The 19190-nt window shown below is 32.1% G+C and overlaps 2 protein-coding genes across 3 annotated transcripts; one reads left to right on the top strand and one right to left on the bottom strand.

Moving 5' to 3' along the window:
* On the top strand, positions 1512–8160 carry LOC109330009 (sucrose synthase 2). Of its 2 annotated transcripts, none has more exons than XM_019563956.1 (15): positions 1512–1671; positions 2631–2763; positions 3483–3634; positions 3799–3991; positions 4139–4257; positions 4375–4591; positions 4744–4839; positions 4943–5116; positions 5288–5404; positions 5513–5679; positions 5957–6181; positions 6617–6938; positions 7324–7568; positions 7634–7772; positions 7937–8160. In XM_019563956.1, the coding sequence occupies exons 1-15, from the start codon at positions 1577–1579 to the stop codon at positions 7973–7975; spliced, it is 2433 nt and encodes an 810-aa protein (XP_019419501.1). In that variant the 5' UTR covers positions 1512–1576; the 3' UTR covers positions 7976–8160. The 2 variants fall into 2 exon arrangements, with proteins under 2 accessions (XP_019419501.1, XP_019419502.1); XM_019563957.1 differs by having other exon boundaries at positions 3799–3994; positions 4142–4257.
* On the bottom strand, positions 10318–14598 carry LOC109330320 (endoglucanase 17-like). Its single transcript, XM_019564475.1, has 8 exons — positions 14253–14598; positions 13503–13709; positions 12973–13173; positions 12707–12799; positions 12437–12598; positions 11765–11876; positions 11508–11671; positions 10318–10705 (listed from the first exon to the last, which is right to left on the bottom strand). The coding sequence occupies exons 1-8, from the start codon at positions 14526–14528 to the stop codon at positions 10373–10375; spliced, it is 1548 nt and encodes a 515-aa protein (XP_019420020.1). The 5' UTR covers positions 14529–14598; the 3' UTR covers positions 10318–10372.

Genomic DNA, 19190 nt, shown 5'->3' with positions numbered 1-19190 from the left:
GTGTGGACACAGACCTAGAGCAATTACAAGGAATTACACTCATTGAATGGTTACAAATTAGACACACAAAAAAAGAGGGGAAAAAATGTATATAATGATAGTGTATCAATTTTATACACTTTTATTGGATTATCGACTATTTATATTTTATATTTATGAGCTCTTTAAAAAAATTAAAATTAATACAATTGAATGTAAATAACATACTAACTATATATAATTTTTTATATAATATTATACTATACAAGATAACTTGTAACGCTAGCCAATGCTTCTATTTGTAAAGGGAAATAATTAAACAAAAAAAAAATCATTCTCTTTCCTAACTTTTCATTTTGCAGAGTTCACACTCTTCTAATTTCTGCGAAGGGGTGTCCATCATCTTCTTATTTGAATCTTATATTTATAGCTTTTCTTCTGCAAGGGGTGTGCAAGACTAATAATTGAGATTATTAACATTTTATATATCTATATCTTTGATTCTCCTTGATACATTAACTAAAATTTTGGGTTTGAGTATTATGGATTAAAAAATGTTTGTTAGGAGAGTTAGTCATACATATCTTTAAATGTTTCTGACTCGAACATGATTGAATACATGTGGGAAACAAAAAAATATACTTTTTCATCTCTAGTATATTCACCCACAAAAAAATTATAGATAAACTCGGGTAAAACGATTTATTTTAAATAAATGAATAAAACATTATGTTATTAATATTTTATAAATTAAAGTTGATTTTTTAATAAATTTAAAATAAAAATATAGTTTCCACATTTTTTTACCATAGAAAATTACCTATTTTAATGCTATTGTAGATAATAGAGGTATCCAAGCCCAGAATCCTTATCCTAATCGGAATAAGTGACTTAGTGACACAACATTGTCAAAAAACGTCACTATCCTGCACGTCAAATTAGAAGCACGTGCTTTCACAAGAGAGGTGCTTTCTGCATTTTAATCTACACTATATACAAAATTAAAACATTGTAATTTCCAATTGCTTATTATATTATTAATATTTTTAATTTTTATAAAAAAATCATATAATCCTATATACCATAACTAATTCATTTATTACATTTCTTATTATAAATTAGACATTAAATATTATAATAAAAGCATAAAATATAACATACTGTATATTCAATACAAAAGTTATAATATATTCTAATTTCAAAATTAAAAATAATTAAAAACTAAATAGGTAGCATAAATAATAATACATGTCGGACACACTAGTAATAATTGATAAATGACAAACAAAACAAAATGTAAGTTATTGTTTCCAATTTTGATGTTCTATTTTTTTTCATTTTATTATTAATAACAGTATGAATGTTCGCCACGTACACCACCTTCTCTCACTTTCCTCCTACTATAAACTCAACTCTGATTCTTTGAAACTAACACGTGTCTCAATTATTTCTCACTCTTACTTTTCTACACTAACCAATTTACAATTTCGCTTTCAGTTCCGCAACTAATACTCCTAATAAAGAAGAAGAACACAACAACATAAATGCATAACATAAACATAAGCATAAACATAAAACAGTGATCATAATCAAAATCATGGCTACTAAGTTTGGTCGAGTTCTTAGTATCAGAGACAGAGTTGAAGATACTCTCTCTGCTCATCGTAACCAACTCATTTCTCTCCTCTCTAGGTTCTTCTTCTTCATCCATCAACCTTAACTTTTTTTATTTATTTAATATCATCACTTTGATATTTGTTATGATCCCTTAACTAAACAACTTGATTCACCATTTTTTTAAAATCAGTAAAAAATGATCTTACTATTTTGCAACGTTTTGTGTTATTTTTTGGATTAAGTTAAAAATAGCTCTTAATAAAATTAGAGTCCGTGTAACTGTTCTCCGACAAATAAAAATATGACATACTTACTATTTGTTTTGTTTTAGAAATATTTTTGTAGAAAATGATTATGATAATTTTAGTGGCCGGATAAGATACTTTATTCTCTCATAAAATTAACTATTTTGTAAGCTCAAATAATGAACTATATACGACATGGCCAAATAAACTATTTATAAGCTCTTCCCAGATGATTTTTGAGCTAGTTTATGTCAGTTTTGTCTTTTTTTCAAAGAAGCCGAAAGTGATGTGTTGTTTGTTTAGTTTTTTATTGAAAAAAGCACTTAATCTTTTGATAGTATGTTTCACAAAAGCTTTTGTAGATTTTTCATGTATAAACTCAATGGCAGTTGTATAGTTTGATTGAAAATTGTTATATGTGAGAAGAAAACATGTGTAGTACTAAAAAAACAAAAAACACAATAGTTAGTTACCTGATCAAGATGAAACAACAGATAAATATAGAGATGAAATCAACTTATTTTGACTTGAATTTTTCAGCTTCTTATGGAGGGAATGTTTATTCCTAGATTGATTTTAGAGAACCACTCCTTGGAAATTCTATACAATTGGCCCAGTATATTTTGGCTTCTTGAAAAATCACTTTTCACCTAAATCAATTTAGCAGAATAACTTTTTTTGAAGTCTAAAAGAACAACCTTTATGCTACACGGCATGTGTGTCTTTCTGTTTCAGTGTTTTAGCTTTCAATTTCAGTGTATAATGATACTTGTTATTTTTTGTTTGGAGATATGTGGCACAGGGTAGAGGGATTTTGCAACCACATAGTTTGATTGATGAGCTCGAAAACATTCTAGGTGAGGATCAAGAAACAGTGGATCTTAAAACTGGCCCCTTTGCCGAAATCATCAAGTCTGCACAGGTTAATTTCTGTCTCATAACTTTGGTGTAGATCAAATCATTTTCTCATGTTACTCTCTTTAGCCTTTTTTACTCACACATGTTATATATGATATTTACAAGTTGCCTTTTTATGGACTCTAAATTTATAGCTTAAACTCGCTTGCCTATTATTATGCTTAAGTGAACAGCTTTTAGTGTCAACTTTAACTTTTTGGCCAAAATAGTGTAGCAATTACATATTTATTTGATTGTGGTTTATTGAAACGCAGACAAGCTCCGTCAAGAGAGGAAACAATGTAAAAAAGATCACCTTTCGTTGTATGAGCTTACCATTGAAATCTTTTCGTATCTCTTTTTGCCAGACGACAACGTGACAAGAAAGAACACATGAAAACATAAAAATGAAATTGAATATTAATCTGAAATTGTTGGAAATTAAAGAAATCTCACATTGGATCCAATTGGGTAAAATGAGTAACATATAAGTGAAAGACCCAAATACCTAATGCCTTGAAATTTTGGGTCAAGATGTGTAATTCACTTATGTTCTTACTCACTTAGATTTTTGAAGAAGAAAACCAACTCAATCTTTCACATTGCAAGACTTGGACAATGCCCAATCATCATTTCAACAGAACTATGGCATGAAACTGTCATATTCGAGAAAAGTTAAAAAGTTACTCCACTCGGGAAGATTTAAATATCATATTAAAATGTATAGCATTACTTTTGTGACAGGAAGCCATAGTTTTGCCTCCTTTTGTGGCAATTGCAGTTCGTCCAAGACCTGGTGTTTGGGAATATGTCCGTGTGAATGTATATGAACTCAGCGTGGAGCAATTGAGCGTTTCTGAATATCTCAGCTTCAAAGAAGAACTCGTAGATGGAAAGTAAGAAATGCTTAGCTTTTATTATAAATAACCTCTCTGGTCTTGTACTGTAACTAAATGTCAACTGTGATGACTACAATAACAACAACAGCCGAGCCTTAATCCCATTATGTGGGTCGGCTGTCTACTGTAATGACTGTTTTTGTTTTATATTTGTGCATCAGGATTAATGACCGTTTTTTGTTGGAGCTTGATTTTGAACCATTTAATGCATCATTTCCACGTCCAACCCGCTCATCATCCATTGGCAATGGTGTCCAATTTCTCAACCGCCACCTATCTTCAAATATGTTTCGTAATAAAGATTCATTGGAGCCCTTGCTCGATTTCCTGCGAGTTCACAAATATAAAGGCCAAGTGAGTTTGCTATGCTAAGCACTTTTTACTTCAAGTAAAGTGATTTGACCCTTGAGTACTCAGTGTCATGTTTCTCTTTTGCAACTTTTGTCTTGATATGAGGAATCTATTCATGCTGAATATTGTTACTCCCATGTTATGGTACAGGCACTGATGTTAAATGATCGTATAGAAAGCATTTCCAAGCTTCAGTCTACTTTGGGCAAGGCTGAGGACCATCTTTCTAAGCTTGCACCTGATACACTCTATTCTGAGTTTGAATATGTGTAAGCGTATCTATGATAATGTGTTTACATGCCTTTACTTTGTAGCAGGAATGGTGTAAGAATTGTGTAGGACATTTGAGTTTAAAGCTTTTACCTTTGACTCTTTTCTGCTTGTAGATTACAAGGAATGGGCTTTGAGAGAGGTTGGGGTGATACTTCCGAACGAGTTTTAGAGATGATGCATCTGCTGTCCGATATTCTTCAGGCCCCTGATCCTTCTACACTAGAGACTTTTCTTGGGAGAGTGCCTATGGTGTTCAATGTTGTGATATTATCTCCTCATGGCTACTTTGGGCAAGCCAATGTACTTGGTTTGCCCGACACTGGTGGCCAGGTATTTTTATCTATCATATTTAATAAGAACTGTTGATCTGAAGATTGTTCAGTGCCACTACTCTCTTCGCCATTTCTATATTTTTTCTCTTCCGTTGTTCGAGTTATATAGTATATGAGTTCCATCCACATGAAAGGTTTTCTTATCTGCAGGTTGTCTATATACTAGATCAAGTGCGTGCCCTTGAGAATGAGATGCTCCTTCGGATCCAGAAACAAGGACTAAATTTCACACCTAGAATTCTAATTGTAAGTGGTACTTCTCGGGTCAGATTCTTCATAGTTCACAAGGTTGTTTTGTAGTTGATTGCTCTTGCAGTTAAATCAATCAAAATATTCTGCTGGTCTGAAGGTTACCAGATTAATACCCGATGCGAATGGGACAACATGCAACCAACGGCTAGAAAGAGTCAGTGGTACTGACCACACTCATATTTTGCGAGTTCCATTCAAATCAGACAAAGGCATTCTACGTAAATGGATCTCAAGGTTTGATGTATGGCCTTATCTGGAGGCATATGCTGAGGTAAATATCCATCAGCATGTCTATCTTGGTTGAATTGTTCACCTGACCAAGGCCCGTTACTTGGAATTAGTGATTTCTTAGCTTCGTTTAGACAAAGATTTCTCTAATACATAATTTATAATTGCCGCAAAAGCCTTTCCATTTAATGTCAATGGTTATGCATATCAACAGGATGCTGCCAGTGAAATCATTGCTGAGTTACAAGGTTATCCTGATTTCATCATCGGAAACTACAGCGACGGGAATCTTGTTGCATCTTTATTGGCTTATAAGATGGGAGTTACTCAGGTTCTTATCCCTCTTATTTGTCGTCTTACTTTGACATGCATAAATGAGAGCTCAATTTATCTTCTTCTGAGAATGCAACTTAATAATTTTAAATGTACATTTGTATAGTGCACAATCGCACATGCACTGGAAAAGACAAAATATCCAGATTCAGATATATATTGGAAGAAATTTGAGGAAAAATACCATTTTTCATGTCAGTTTACTGCTGACCTAATAGCAATGAATAATGCTGATTTTATCATCACCAGTACATACCAAGAGATTGCAGGAACGTAAGTATCTACTTTATACATTTCTCCTTTCTATATGGCCCGTTAATATTGTCGGTAATTTAACTTATATAATTCAGCCTGCCGTTTCTTTTGCAACCTCGTGGCTAATTATTTCCGAAATAAAATTATCATACAAATGACTTCATGTTGTTTAAAAAATATATGCTCTGAAATGGCACATTCCCATGCTTCTTTTTAGTCACTGAATATTTTTAATGTATATTTGAATTTCAGTAAGGTAATGCTACTCATGCTAATTTCTTATGTTATCTTTCAGGAAGAATACTGTTGGCCAGTATGAGAGCCACAGTGCTTTTACTCTTCCTGGACTCTATAGGGTTGTTCATGGCATTGATGTTTTTGATCCCAAGTTCAATATTGTCTCTCCTGGAGCAGATATGTCGATATATTTTCCCTACTCGGAAAAGCAGAAAAGACTTACAGCTCTGCATGGTTCAATTGAAAAGCTATTGTATGATCCTGAGCAGACTGATGATTACATGTGAGTCTATTTCAATTGCTTAAATTTTAAGTTTGGCTTATTTACCTCTGCAAGAAGTAATATCTCTTAAAGTACCTCATCTTGAGATTAATTTGATTATTCTACCTTATACATGGTCTAGAGGGTCTATACGACCGATAGTTGATTTAGTTCTGTTACGTGTCATGTGATAAGTTATGTAAGTATGAATCATTAGCTTCTGGTCATCACCTGTCCTTCAGTCATGGTACCGATCTGCTATAACTTGTGATCGGCTGTAGACAGTCAGTAGCTGATGTCCTGTTTGGAATCCCACACTGTCCTCCACATGCTTATTTCTAAATAGGGATATAATATGCAAAGCTGTTCATAAGAATTGTTGAGAAGCGCGTCGTATTTTTTAGATTTGAATATGTTACCATGACAGTTAATGAGATTATCTCTTGTATCTGGCAGTGGTTCACTGAAGGACCGTTCAAAGCCCATAATTTTCTCCATGGCAAGGCTAGACAGAGTGAAAAACATAACTGGTTTGGTAGAAAGCTATGCTAAGAATAGCAAATTGAGGGAACTGGTCAACCTTGTCGTAGTAGCTGGTTATATCGATGTAAAGAAGTCCAGGGACAGAGAAGAAATTGCAGAAATTGAGAAGATGCATAATCTCATGAAAGAGTATGATTTAAATGGTGATTTCCGGTGGATCGTTTCGCAAACAAATAGAGCTCGTAATGGTGAACTGTATCGCTACATAGCCGACACAAAAGGCGCTTTCGTTCAGGTATTATACTAATGTCACTTCACTTGTTTGATTAAGCCCTCAGACTCAGGCATCATTCATAACAATTTCCTTTGTTATATTGCATACTATGTTTCTCTCTTCTACTTAATCGATTGTTTTATATTTCTCTCTCTCTTAAAGTGTTATTCTATGGTAGTTTGGTGTATAGGAAGTACATGGAGAACATTTTAATAGTATGGGAGAGTATCCGGAAAGTATCGGATTTATAAAATTTATTTTTCAAAAAAATAATAAATTTTGATGAAGTATTGAAGAGTATCGATATGGGATACTTATGAGATATGAATACGTGACGGTTATTGAAGTATCGGTGCTTCATAACCCTCGGGCATCATTCATAACTATTTCCTTTGTTATATTGCAGCCTGCTTTCTATGAAGCTTTTGGACTTACAGTTGTGGAGGCTATGACTTGTGGGCTTCCCACATTTGCTACTTGCCATGGTGGTCCTGCCGAGATCATTGAGAACGGTATATCAGGGTTCCATATTGATCCTTATCACCCTGACCAAGTTTCTGAGCTATTGGTTGGATTCTTCGAACGATGCAAGGAGGATCCAAGCCATTGGAATAAGATATCTGATGGAGGTCTTCAAAGAATTTACGAAAGGTGGGTAATTTCCGTAAAACTTGTTCGATTTTCCGCTACGCTTATGCTAATCAAGCATTAAACAGGTACACCTGGAAGATCTACTCGGAAAGGCTTATGACTTTGGCTGGGGTTTATAGTTTCTGGAAATACGTATCGAAATTAGAGAGGCGTGAAACTCGACGATACCTTGAGATGTTCTATACCCTTAAGTTTCGCGATCTGGTGAGTAATAAGTACATCTATTCCCTTTTTAGTTTTCACTTTTCAGAAAAAGTTGGCATGCTATCATGCACTTCTTTTTAATTTTATAGCATTGTGTATGATTGAAACAATATGCATTTGTTACTAGTGTTGATTAAAATTGTGGTGCACTATTTCTTTTTCAGGCAAATTCTGTTCCACTAGCAAATGATGATCCAAATTAACCTGTTGGTGTCTTAGCAGCACTGTTTTTCACTATGGATTAATAAGCAGAAAATAAAAAAGTCTTATATGTACATAAAAGTCTGCTTCTAGTGATGTAAAATGTTGAACTTCTTATCATGTTGATTATGTATGAAATTCTGGATACTTTTTGTTATATATCTCAGTTTCCTTTACTTGTGTGTCATTCATTTTTATATGGAAGGTAGACCTGTGAGGACTTTGGGTCTAAAGATATGCTGCCAGTTGTTCAATGTATTTTAAAAAAGATGAGCATTGCATGCCTTATGAGTACCCCATTATGGTATCCTCTCCGATACTGGATCCTCCAGTCCTCTCCGATACTGGATCCTCCAGTCCTGGAATGTGAGGGGAATGAAGTTTGGTATTTTTAATATTGTTTAAATAAAAATAATAATTAAAATTTGACCGTTAAACAATTATATGAGCCACATGTATTTGTACTCAATATTCCAGTATTGATACGGTCTCTTCTAGACCAATGTCTTTGTTCATAACCTCATATTTAGGCATTATCCTTAAAAACCTATGAATTGCAAAAATATTAGTCATTAACTTTAGATTTGACATTTATATTATATGTTCCTTTTACTTTATCTTTAAAACAGCACTTCGTTTAAAACGAAATTTGTGGCAGTAATTATATGGGAAATATTCTGCTTGAGACATATTTTGGGATATAATTTTTTAATTGGTATTATTGTGTAATTAATTTTCCTCATTTTAAATTCTTGTGATAGGAAAAGAAAAAGTTGAGATCTTTCTTGTAATTTTGTACAATGCTTAAACTCTGAAAGCTATAACGAAATCATAAGAATATATTTGTTGTTCTACAAATTATATCATTTCATATATTATAAGATATGATTAATTAAAAATATATATTTAAATTAAAATTTTAATTATTAAGTATTTTTTTATCAGTAACAATTTATGACACAAAATATGCTCCTGAAAATGAAGTAGCAAAGTTATCCGTTGGTTATTAATGTCATATCGGAGGAATGTCTTTCAGACATAAGTTTTAGACAGATTCTGTTACAAAGTAAGGGATCTAACTAAGATTTGGATTTTTAACATAGATTTTTGTTTAATATTGTTCTTTTTATTAAACTATTTTTCTCTCTAATTATTAAAAAACGCTATATTTCTGTTCATAAAGAAAATGCATCCCTTAAATTAATGTCTCTAGCTTTCAACGGTCAAATACTCGTTATCCACAGCATGTTAAAATAATCACTACCCAGTAAAATACTCTATCCACTTGCACAATATACTTAGCTAGTTTATGATAAGATTATTTCCAAGTTTCAAGGAATAGAGATACTCAATTCAACTTTTTTTAATTAAAACCGTGCCTCTATAACATGCTTTGTTTAGTGCATTCAAATAACTAAATCAAAATCCAATAGATCCACACACGAACCAAGTTCTTAAATCTGACAATACAATACCACTCCAAAACTTTACTCATAGCCCAATATCCCAAATCATGCAATTTAATTTAATAATCTTGGGTTTATTAAAATGTGAAGTCACACATCGAATATAAATGGATGAGTAGAAAATTTTATAAGTGGAAAAAGCTTATAAAACTATTGGAACGTGGTATCTAACTTGCAGCTCTTTACTTTTCTCATGCCCTTGTAATAATAGGACTCCCGATTATAGACTTAATAGGAACAAATTGATAAGTGTGTTATACATAGTTGAAGATGAGATTATTGGGCATATACAAGTGTGAAGTCTCACATTTGATAAGATCCATAATTATTATTTTTAAGTTTTTGTTTAAGACATGATGTGTCACTCAAATATCTTCACTCTTTTTATATCCGATAACAATGAGACTTTAATGGTTGGAGGTTCCAAAATTACACTAGAGTTCAACAAATAATATTACTATAAAACGATTATAAAAGATTTATAGATTAATGTTTTATCAAAAACAGTTTCGATTCATATAAACTCCATGGTTGTTGCATAAGAATAAGTGACTAGACACAATAATGGCTAAACAGAGACATAACCTTCTTTCACATAAATTAATACCTTTTCTGACACATACTTCAGCTCACAACAATAAGCTAAACTCGTGAAACTAGCAAAGTTTAAAATAATACATTCAACAATGTGCTTCAAGGTTGGGGGTTTGTGCTATGTAGTTTCACTATCCCCTTACCTTGTGCACTTCCTATGAGTACATCTTCTCTCGTCCCAAAAAGTATGTCACTCCATGTATTACTTAAATATATGTTTTCTAACCAATCAAATGAAATAACACACTCTTTTGATACAGCCGATGTTGCCCCAACACTTAAACTAGTGAATAATTAAAACAAAGAAATACACACAAAAGTTATTGTTAACACTGTCCCCTAGAGTTGGCCAAAAGAGTGTGCAAGATAAGCAAGGGCTCCTACTAAGGGTGCATTCATATAAGTGGCTGGTTCTGATTGTTCATAATCTGACCTTACATCAGGGAACCTATCATATTGGTCTGGTCCTCCAACTATGGCACCAACTAGAATGTTGGGGTTGGGTGATTGTGAGTTCATAATATTGAATCCTTCTGAGCATTGGATCTTTCTAGGGTGTTCAGAAATTGAAGGTAGAGATGACCCTCTATGGTGTATCCTTTGTGGGTACTTTGGGCCATACCCTACCATGTAGGACATCTCTAAGGGGTTGTCTCCTAGCAAGTAATCCACCTGCAAAATAAGAATCAGGTTCCATTAAGTAGAAGGAATGATAAATTATATTGTATAATCAAGTTATTAAGCATTAGATAATTATTATAATCAAATTTTATGTCACACTCACAATTATTACAGACAATGATGTGACTGGTCTAGTATAATTAACTTTAGGGAATAAATGCTCTCATGTGAATAGAATTTATTAATGAGCCTTGTTAAAATCAATAAATTTTATATCTATCTCTATGTTCACATGATCACAAATTTATTTTCTCGTATCAATATCTAATCCCATACACTAATAAGATGTTGATGTAGTTTCCCTAGATCCATATGTGTTGTACGGACAAAGATCTGATGTTCTAAATTCTATCCCAGACCAATCCTATTATGCCACGTAAGTTAAAAAAAATTAAATATACACAACTTTATCAATTTTGCTTCATTGTGATTGGCCAGTGACGTAGTTGAGGACATGGTTGGGGACAGCAGATCCCCATCCGGTGTTGTACTAGGCCAAAGTTGAAAGATTAAATTCCCGAGAGCAGACACTTATGGGAAAGGATAGCCACACATTATTAATTCCTTACCCATGAGGTAAAAGGATATCATTAGTTATAACAAAAAAATATCTTATACCATGTCCACAAAGTGTGCATGGGTTATGATTGTTTTTTAACTATTTAAATAATTAAAAGCAAAGATGATCAAAGATAATGCTCTTATACCAAATAGAATTAATGAACCATGATTATGTCACACTTTGGGGAAAAGTGTATAATAATGTTGAAGTAATAAGGTCTCATTTTTTTACCTGTTTTTTGGCCATTGCTCTTAGGCTCTTTGGGGTTATAATGGTTCCACCACAGTTCACAGCCATATGAGCTGATGTTAAGTATTTAGCATAAGTTAAGAGCAAAAATGATGTTGATGTTACATATTGCATGTTGCTATCATTCATCTTGAATAAAAGTCCACCTGTGTTGTTTTTCAAGTCACATGAACCAAACTGATCTGTTACAAATTGGACCACAAAAAGTTGAACATAAAAAGAAGGGAAAGGAACCTTACCTGGGGTATATTGTGTTGAAGAAAAAGAGGCCCCAGGAATAACAGAACAAATAAAGTTATCAGCATGACCCTTATAGTCATGAAGGGTAGTCACCTTTTGAACAAGAAATGCCTAAAATCAAGAGAACAAAGGCAATGTTAAAAAACTATTAATATTGTTACCACCACCATATTATTAATATCATATCGGTCATTAAACTGGTCATGTATTAATATAGTGGTATAGTAGTTCAACAGGTGGTTCACTAATTAAATATCATACCAATTAAGTTTGATATATATATATATATATATTGTATTCATATTAATGTTGAAAAATAATAAAAAAGATACTAACTACTTTTATTTATCATTTGTTAAAATAACATGTCTGACTTAATTGGTAGTAATTGTGTGGTAGACCATATTTTAGATGTACAAACAAGGTGGTAATTGTATGTTTTACTTACATTTTGGTAAAAATTAAGTCACCATTTTCATTTAAAAAATTAATTAAATAATGATAGACTGATATAATCGGTACTAATTCAATTGAAAACCTGTCGATTTTGACCAGTATAATTACTGTATCATAGGGACCAACTTTTCGGTTGAACCGGTCAGTACGATATGATTTTCACAATATTTTACAATGACATAAAAAAAATACAAGAAATGTGATTGAATTTGGACCTTAGAAAGAAGTATCCTTGCTCCAACATGCTTGTTATCCCACCCAAATGTATTGTCAAACTCTGCAGACCCAAGTGTTTGTCCATTAACCTTAATGTAGTTTAGGTACATTTGATTCTTTGTAGCCTTATGCAGCCAAGCAGCACCCCATAAGAGCTCATCCTGGCACATTTTCAAGGCATAAATCAATTAAAGAATTTGAACCTATTTCCCATAAAATAAATAAACAACACCAATTTGGCAAGTTAAATTGAAATATTACAACTTTACCTCATAACCTGAGTAAGAGCAATAAAAGGGGCATACAATGGGTTTTAAGCCATCACTGTAGGAACCTCTGTATTTATCAGCAAACTGAAAAACCTATACCCATATTCCATAAAATAATTACAACCTCATTTAAAACATTAGTTGGAGAACTCTACAACATTAAAAATGTTGTTTTTATTTATTATAGTAATATCATTTGAGTATATTTTAATGTCCAAATCAATTATTGAAATCACATTTTTTATCTTAAAAAATTCAATGCTTACACTAATAGCTCTCCTAGCTAAAATTTTGGAGTAAATGGGGTCAGTTTTCTTGAAAACCAAAGAAGCAGCTGCAAGAGCTGCAGCAGTTTCTGCTGCCACCTCTGAACCAGGGGTATTCTTGTCTATCTTATACACATTTCTTGGGGTATCCATGTCCTCAGGTCTTTCCCAACAAGCATGGTCCTTCTTAGCATCTCCCACCTGCAACTCAAAACCAAACTCAATATCACTTCGACCATTCCTGAGACAATGAGATATGTGATGTGAGACTTAGTTTCAAACATGCCCCTTTCACAAGGATATGCCGGGTCAAGCCCATGACAACCAGAGAAAAGTTAGGCTAACATGTCCCTTCACAAGGGTATGCCGGGCCAAACCCATGACAACCAGAGAAAAGTTAGGCTTCGGCTCAGATACCATGTTAATTTTCATCTCAAAACCAATTGACAATGAGAGAAGTAGTCTAATAGGTATTTAATTTAAACTATTCTCCAGATAATGAGGTAGACGATGAGAGACTTAAGGCTAACCTGGACATAAATGGTGTCTGGATGTGCAGTTGCTTTGAGAAGATAATCAGAACCCCAACGAATAGCCTCTCTGGCATTTTCCAATTCACCTTTCATTATCCCTCCAAACTCAATAACACTCCATGAAAGCATAGTGGTGGTGAAGGCCATGGGAAAACCAAATTTGACATTGTCCCCTGCATCATAGTACCCTCCAACCAAATCAACCTGCATTGCACATTAAAAACCAAATTTGACAAAGTCTTTTATTTCACACTATTTCCAAATTTTGTACCTATAACCTCCATAACATAAATAATAACCATGTCTAAGCTCATTGCCAAGACTTAAACACCCGAAGAGAGACCAACTCAAATGACTAGTTCATTAAGCGAATTAGCCTCATAACTTAAGTACTACATTGAAATTATTTTTTTTGTCAAAATGCAACTTCTTATACTCACTCTCACCATGTTAAGGAAAATAAAAGAAATATTTTTATAACACTTAAATCATATGGACAATGCAGGCTAATGTGAGTATAGATTAGTAAGCTGGTCTGTAATAGTACTTTAAGGTTCTGTTTGTAAGTTAAGTTTTGGAGAAAAATGAAGGGCTTCAGAACCATCTTAATAATGTACTTTATGACTTTTAAGACTTTCATTTCCCTTATTTTCTCTCCAAAACTTAACTCGGAAACAGAATAAATGGAGTAAATGGAAAAGAATGTTGTAAATGAAAGAAGATTATGAGATAATGTAGTGTAAATACATTCATAGCTGAGCCATCAGAGAGACCAGAGTCACTCCTCCAAGAAATTCTCTGATTGTGAGGAAGCTTCCCTGATCTCTGGCCTTGAAAAAAGAGGATAGATTTGGTGAAAGCATCTTTGTAGTCATGAGCAGCAAAGTGAGGAGGGTGATGGTGTGAAGGTTGATGATAATGGGCAGGGTCATTGAAAGAGTAACAATGGAGGAAAATGGTGGAAATGAGAAAAAGAAGGAAAATGAGAGAAGGTGGTGAAGAAGAAGAAAGGAAAAAAGTCATGGTTGAAGTGAACAAAGTGATTTGACCCAACCAAGACCAAAAACAACTTGCTTGCTAGCCTTACTGCACTCTCTTCTTAGGTCTCTATTTATGAAAGAAAAAAAGATACCTATCTTATCTAGTAGAATAAGATTTTATTAAATCTTTATATAAATTTAAAGAGATTCCTAAAATCAACCCTTATCAAAAGTTATACATATTTCTTGAATTATAATTGAGGATATTATTAGTTATAGAAAAAAACTAAAAATCAATTATTTTATTGATGTTAATTAGTATTGCAGATATGAATATTAACTATTTATGTTGAGTTAGAGCATAGTGATTTGAGTGTGTTTAATATAAGGTTTGATTGTTGGTGTTAAACAAGAATATTAATTATTTATGATATAATATAATGATATTGTTCAGATCAATATTATTAGTATTATTTTATGAGACTAAGACTTGATTGTTAGGAGATATGGTAATTGGTATTTTATTTATAAGATACTATTTGAGTAGTTATAATTATACTAAGATACCCCATAAGCCCATATCAATCATGTAAAGTAATTATCTCTTTCATAAGAAGATCCGCTTATTATTAGAGGGATTAAAAAAACATATTCACATCTTAATCCTTTATTCTAGGAAAATTTAATGTTTTGAATTAAGGACTAGATTTGAATTTCATAAAATGAATAGTTAAGATGTAGAGTAAATTGTTTAAGTGACTTCATGAGTAAGTGGATCTCCTCAATTTATTAAAATGTTAGAGTAAATTACACTGACATCCTCTGAATTTTAGCAAAATTACTCAAATTACCCCTCACTTTTTTACACCTACGCAAACCCCCTAATATTTATACTTTCATTATACTAATCACCCTTGCACAAGAAATAAATGTAATCTTTTAAACAAAAAATGTTATAAATGCAACTAAGTTAACCAAAACATGATATATTGTTGAGACAAGTCCAAATAATATAAAAATCAATGTATCTTCGTTATTTTTTGTTACAAAATGCATCAATAATGTTAAAGATATATTATTCAAATCGCTCTTATATTTTATCGTAATGAACCAAAAATAATAAAGACATATTGATTCATATATTATTTGGACTTGTCTCCATAATATACTATGTTTTAGTTAACTTAGTTGCATTTATCATATTTTTTGTTTAAAAGATTACACTTATTTCTCATGCAGGGGTAGTCAGTGTAATGAAAATATAAAAACTAAGGGCATTTGCGTAAGTGTAAAAAAAGAACGATAGGTGGTTTGTGTAATTTCACTAAAAGTCAGGGACTGTCAGTTTACTCAAAATGTGACTAATGAACATAACAATGTTACTTATTATGTAACTTTGATAGATTTGTGATTATTTAGATATTAATATTATTGTTATGAGTGAGAAATTGGGAATGGAGTATCTCCTTGTATAAGAAGATAAGTTATCTCCTCCTACCAGTGAAAAACTGACATGTGTCATGTTTCATCATTTTCAATAAAAATATTTTAAAAAATAAACAAAATAGCACACATGTCACATTTTTACTGGCTAGAGGAGATAAATTATCTTCTTATATAAGGAGATACATTATTCAGAAATTTGTTATCTTTGATCTTCTTTATTTCCCATTCAATCTTAGATTAATCTAACACTCTTGTAATATTTGAAAATAATTTTGAATATATCTTGATGTTTTGGGAACTTATATAATTTCCATGAAAATAGTTATGTCAAAGTGGGCTAATTAATTAGGTTTGGAAAATTTCAACTAAATTTTGATTTGTCGGGTCAAATGAAACATCTTTTAAAACCTTTTTGACTAGGGATGGCAACGGGCACGGGCGGGCACGGGTAGTAGCTACCCACTACTCGTTTTAAAATAGAAGAGTAATACACATACCCGCCCGTACCCGTACGGGTACCCGTGAGCGGGTATTTGCGGGTAGTTCTGGGTACCCGCGGGTAGAACGGGTACCCGTGGGTTTCCTCTATTATAAATAATTTTTAAATTTTGTACTTCTATTGTGTTTCAAATAACATGAAACTTAATTATTTTTGTACCTTTTGATTAAATATTTTACTAAAATGCTAAATTTATTGGTGGTTTCCATTTGTGTGATTTTTTGTTCTCATTTTTTTAACAAAAAATATATATTTTCTTTGTAAAACATGTGTGTTTCTATACTTTCTATATATGTAATAATATTTGTAGGGTGTTTCACCACCAAACTCATTAAAATATGTAAACAAAGTAAAATGAAAAAATATACATAGTGTAATAAATGTTAGAATAATGTATTTTTTATTTTAATTAAATATAATATATTAATCATCTAAATAACGGGTACCCGCAGGTATGGGTACCATAATACCCGCCCGTATGTACTACAGATATTTTTAAAAACCCATTTATAATACCCGCGGGTATCCGTTTGTGACCCGTACCCGTGCCCGTATGGGTTTTACCCGCAGGTACGGATTTTTTTGCCATCCCTATTTTTGACTTGCAAAACGTACATTTAATAGATGCCTAGATTTTTTTTAGTATGATGTTTGGGTTGGATTCTTGTTATTTGTATGAAAAAACATATTGGTGTAGACTAAGGAGATTTTGATAATCTCTAATCTTCAAAAAATATTAATATGTAGATCTTAATTATAAACACCCTTAAAAAAAGATAGACTTTTTTCTTTCCAGTGAGTTAAGGTCATATCAAGATAAACCAATTATTAGACCAATCAAATTTCTATTTTGCAAACTCTATCTCCAAAATTATAGAGTAGCAATACTTTTTAGGAATATATGACTGTTCTTCTCAACAAATATCACTCATAAAAATTAAACCTTTGACATTTTGATTATACCGCAAATCTAACATAACATCACACCATTAAATTAACGAATTATCAGTATTGTATTGTAGCCATATATTATAACAAATATTTTATACTCACCAATGGCATAGCCATTCATAAGTCAGGGTGTACACATACGCACCATAATTTTTTATTATATATTATTCTTATAATTAATTTTCTACATATATAATTATATAAAATTGAATTCATATGAGTTATTTATCTTATTCTAATGCATCTTGAATAATCAATACAATTTACATCCTTGACTTTGATCCTAGATTGGCTAGTGATACCTATTACTATAAACCAGGTGTAGCAATACGGGCCAGCCTGGCCGGGCCCTGTCAGGTCCGCTAAAATATGGACTGATTCGATCCATATTGCTAAAAGGACTCAAAATGTCAGTCTAACTTATATTCGACAATGCTGACACATTTTTTTCTTCAAATTATATATTTATAACCAACTTAATCACAATTTCAAAAATAAATAATCATTACGCCTCATAAATATCTTTTAAAGCAAAAAATCACAAATCAAAGTCCACAATCTCACAATAACATAACGTCTTATTTTAAAACTTGTAAGTTCTAAATAACAAGCTAACATTGTCTTAAACTTTTAGACTCTTAGTTCATCATAAAACATCTAACTCCTAAGTTTTTTTACATTAGATGCTCTGTTGGAAGAAGATGCATTCCCTTTTCTATTACTATCACCATCAACGTTTTTCAAATCTTTTTCTTCTTCATCATTTACATTATCATTAGAACAAATAAATGATAATTACATTATTGATCATGAGTTGATGAAATTTCCATAGGCACATTATTGCTTATGAAATTTAATGTATTTAAATGATAATTACATTCTTGATCCTTAGTTTCATAATAAAATGAAAATCATTAGAACAAATAATTTGGTCTTGAGTTGCCATAAAGAGGTACCATTAGAGGTGACAATAAGGGCCAGCCCGCCCCGCCTTTGGCCCGCTAAAATATTGGTTGGCCCAACCTTATTGCTAAAAGAACTCAAATCTCCAGTCCAACATGCTAAAATTGACATGCCAAACGGGTCGGCCTATCAGGCCAAACCCATATTGTCATCCCTACTATATACCACCACTCCATTTGGCTCAAATGAGAAACAATCATCTCATTAAAAAATATTAACTCCATTAAAAAATAAGTTATCATAATTTTTAACAAAGTGACATCTTCACGTTGGTGACGAAAGAAATTAAATATAGTTAGCCAAATTCAAATAGTATGAAAATATAAATTTTAATTTGATTTGGTACTTTGTTTCTCAATGGGAAATTCAAACAAAGTTCTATGGTGGCAGGAAAAAGGAAAAGGGATGTGTGAATGAGAACATGGGAGTACATCCTATAAATTTGAATCTATGTACTCATGATTAAGATAAACATTGATTAATTAGCTGAAGATATTTAAATCATTTTTTTTTGGTATGGGTAAGAACGTGGGGTAATTAGAGAGCTTCAAAATAAAATTAAACATGTCTAATGATTATTTGAAAGGCAATTCTATGAGAGAAATGTGTGTGTAATAGGTGGTGAGTTTTATTTAATAAATACGTGGGATTCTAATGAATGTAATAAAATATTAGTTGAAATATTTAAATTTAATAAACTATGAAGAAATATTGAAAATTATGCAAGAATCATTTCAATAATTATAATTAGTATTACCCTTGCTTATGGTCTTATGGTGGGTGCCATTACAATTAGGGTATGATAAAATATCATTTGAATATCATGTAGATATATAATATGACTGA

The sequence above is a fragment of the Lupinus angustifolius genome, chromosome LG16, assembly GCF_001865875.1.
Source record: "Lupinus angustifolius cultivar Tanjil chromosome LG16, LupAngTanjil_v1.0, whole genome shotgun sequence".
NCBI classification, from domain to species: Eukaryota; Viridiplantae; Streptophyta; class Magnoliopsida; order Fabales; family Fabaceae; genus Lupinus; species Lupinus angustifolius.
This window is presented reverse-complemented; position numbering and strand designations above follow the sequence as displayed.

Coding starts and splice junctions, on each gene's coding strand:
- LOC109330009 (XM_019563956.1), top strand. CDS start 1,577: ATGGCTACTAAGTTTGGTCGAGTTCTTAGTATCAGAGACAGAGTTGAA. Junction 5,405..5,512: donor ATAAGATGGGAGTTACTCAG/GTTCTTATCCCT, acceptor ACATTTGTATAG/TGCACAATCGCACATGCACT. Junction 7,569..7,633: donor CTTCAAAGAATTTACGAAAG/GTGGGTAATTTC, acceptor AGCATTAAACAG/GTACACCTGGAAGATCTACT.
- LOC109330320 (XM_019564475.1), bottom strand. CDS start 14,528: ATGACTTTTTTCCTTTCTTCTTCTTCACCACCTTCTCTCATTTTCCTT. Junction 12,800..12,972: donor TAGCTAGGAGAGCTATTAGT/GTAAGCATTGAA, acceptor ATATGGGTATAG/GTTTTTCAGTTTGCTGATAA. Junction 10,706..11,507: donor GAGCAATGGCCAAAAAACAG/GTAAAAAAATGA, acceptor CTTATTTTGCAG/GTGGATTACTTGCTAGGAGA.